The 2,788-nt window shown below is 39.7% G+C and overlaps 1 protein-coding gene across 1 annotated transcript in view; it reads left to right on the forward strand.

The window, feature by feature from the left end:
• The window catches only part of iqcb1 (IQ motif containing B1), an 11,709-nt gene that overhangs the window by 5,642 nt on the left and 3,279 nt on the right, over positions 1 to 2,788 (forward strand). Inside the window, exons 7-11 of the mRNA XM_015394705.1 lie at positions 1,560 to 1,681; positions 1,760 to 1,826; positions 1,942 to 2,017; positions 2,095 to 2,258; positions 2,333 to 2,470. Coding sequence (XP_015250191.1) covers positions 1,560 to 1,681; positions 1,760 to 1,826; positions 1,942 to 2,017; positions 2,095 to 2,258; positions 2,333 to 2,470 — 567 coding nt within the window. The remainder of the gene's footprint in view (positions 1 to 1,559; positions 1,682 to 1,759; positions 1,827 to 1,941; positions 2,018 to 2,094; positions 2,259 to 2,332; positions 2,471 to 2,788) is intronic.

Raw genomic sequence — 2,788 nt, forward strand, 5'->3', positions numbered from 1 at the left:
ATATAAAAAAAAACAATGAAAAGGTGAAAATTATACTAAAATTGATTATAGTACAAAAATATCTATGAATATTATGTTTATTCATATTTTTATATTTTTTTTATAATATATTTTTTATAAGTATTTCTTCTTTAATGTTTCACCGACTTATTTAACTTGTTTGATTACATCCATTTACTGTTTTTTATTTTTTATTTAATGAAAATAACTTGTGTAGAATAAATAAAAAAGCAGCAATTTTCTCCAAAGTATTTATTTATTTTTATATATTTATGCTTCTTAAAAACAGATTTTTCTTTTTCTCTTGTTTCCTCCTGATGTGGAGCTTCTCTCTTCTTCTGCTCTAAAAATATTCATGACCTTTAAAATGATTATTAGCTGAATATTTACCCTAATTTTCCTCTGGATGATAAGGAAGGATAAGGAAGAGGATTAGGGCCACTGAAAAAAAAAAAGTAAACTCATTTTTAAATTTTATATTAGTTTAATATGGAACAAAAGTCAGAATTTTGACTTTAATCTCAGAATTCTGACTTTAATCTCAGAATTCTGACTTTAATCTCAGAATTTTGACTTTAGTCTTAGAATTTTGACTTTAGTCTCAGAATTCTGACTTTAGTCTCAGAATTTTGTCATTAATCTCAGAATTCGGACTTCAATCTCAGAATTCTGACTTTAATCTCAGAATTTTGACTTTAGTCTCGGAAATTTGACTTTAGTCTCGGAATTCTGACTTTAGTCTCGGAATTCTGACTTTAGTCTCGGAATTCTGACTTTAGTCTCGGAATTCTGACTTTAGTCTTAGAATTTTGACTTTAATCTCAGAATTCTGACTTTAATCTCAGAATTTTGACTTTAGTCTTAGAATTTTGACTTTAGTCTCGGAATTTTGACTTTAGTCTCGGAATTCTGACTTTAGTCTTAGATTTTTGACTTTAGTCTCAGAATTTTGTCATTAATCTCAGAATTCTGACCTTTTTTTAATCAGAATTCTGACTTTAATCTCAGAATTTTGACTTTAATCTCAGAATTCTGACTTTAATCTTGGAATTCTGACTTTAATCTCGGAATTCTGACTTTAATCTCAGAAATTTGACTTTAATCTCAGAATTGTGGATCTTAATGTAGATGGGCTCCATGAAGACAGAGATGTGGAGCTCTCAGCTTCAGTTGTTTGGGAGAAACAGGAACACATTGGTGGAAAATGATGGAATTAGGAGACTTTTTCCGTCCCTGAGGGTCCCTGCTGATTCTATTTGATTAATGGAAGAGCAGAAGGTGATTAAAACAAGAGAGCTAGTCTCTAAAAGAGACATGGCTACGGCTGGATGCTAACATGTTTGTTAGCTGGCAGAATTCAGTCAGAATCCTGAGATTAAAGTCAGAATCCTGGCTTTTTTCCCATATTAAACTGAAATATTTAAAAATCAGTTAACTTTTTTGATTTCAGTGGCGTTTCTCCTCTTCTGTATCAGGAAACTTAAATAGTTAAATCACTGTTAAATTGTCAGATGTAAATTCTTTACCTTTGGAGGATCATAATCATCCGTCTCTCGTAGGAGGTGAGCAGCGAGCGCGTGCGGGCAGCGTGTGCGATCCAGGCCGCCTGGCGTTCCTATCAGACCCGCCGCAGAGTGAAGAACCTGAGCAGAGCCGTCAGCGCGCTGCAGAGGAGATACAGGTTCCTCCGTCTGAAGAACAGCATCTAACTTATCGTATTTAACGCGATAACTTGACCATGATCCTGTGTGGGACTCAGGGCGCGGAGGAGGCTTCAGCAGGAGCAGAAGGAGGCCCAGCAGTGGGAGGAGCAGCTCAGGTATCAGGTCAGTTCTGGGGAGAGAGAGCAGCGCCTTCTGATGGTTTCTATTTATTCTGGATCTATGATTCATTCGGGCGTTCATCGGAGCTCTGAAGGTGTTTTATTGTGGGAACTGTCAGGTGTGTGTGAGGAGGCAGCAGGCGAGGAGACGCTTCCATCAGAAGCAGAGGGAGCTGCTGCAGCGTCTTCCTCCTGGTAAACCTTCAGCTCGCCTCCATCTTTAATTTAATCTCAGCTTTAACCTGATATAGTTTAACTTGCCTTAATCTCAGACCAGGTGCAACCGTACCTGCAGGAGTGTGAACGCAGAGCTGCTGTGGTGATCCAGAGCTTCTGGAGAGGCTTCAGAGAGAGAAGGCGCTACGCCGACTGTCTGAGAGATGCTCTGAGAGAGTCGCAGAGGCAGCGGCGCGCCGCCAGGACTCTGCAGAGAGCCGTAAAACACACCAGCAGCCCTCATGCCGCCCAGTCCGTCCCACTGCTGTCAATAACACCTGTCTGCTCCTCCAGGGGCGTCGATTCCTGGAGAAACGGCGAGCAGCCAAAGCCCCGCCCATCGCCCCTCTCTGGATTGGCCAGGAAGGTCTGACTGACAGCCGGCGGGCGGAGTTAAAACAGCAGCTGGACGAGTACATCGCGGTGCACAGGGTACTTCAGTTTGTGTTTTAAACCAGGAAGTCTGAAGGGATTCAGGTCTAATGACACCTGGAGGCTCCGGGAAACAATAACAAGCTGAAAAATGAAAACTACGGAAGACGATTAGGGCCACTGGAAAAAAACAAAACAAGTTTACTGATTTTTAGATATTATTTTAGTTTAATACGGGAAAAAATCTCAAAATTCTGGCTTTGATCTCAGAATTTTTATTTTATTCTCAAATTTCTGACTTAAATCTGACAGCTAACAAACATGTTAGCATCCAGCCGCAGCCATGTCTGTTTTAGAGACTAGCTCTCTGGTTTTTAA

The sequence above is a fragment of the Cyprinodon variegatus genome, unplaced genomic scaffold, assembly GCF_000732505.1.
Source record: "Cyprinodon variegatus isolate N-32 unplaced genomic scaffold, C_variegatus-1.0 Scaffold705, whole genome shotgun sequence".
NCBI classification, from domain to species: domain Eukaryota; kingdom Metazoa; phylum Chordata; class Actinopteri; order Cyprinodontiformes; family Cyprinodontidae; genus Cyprinodon; species Cyprinodon variegatus.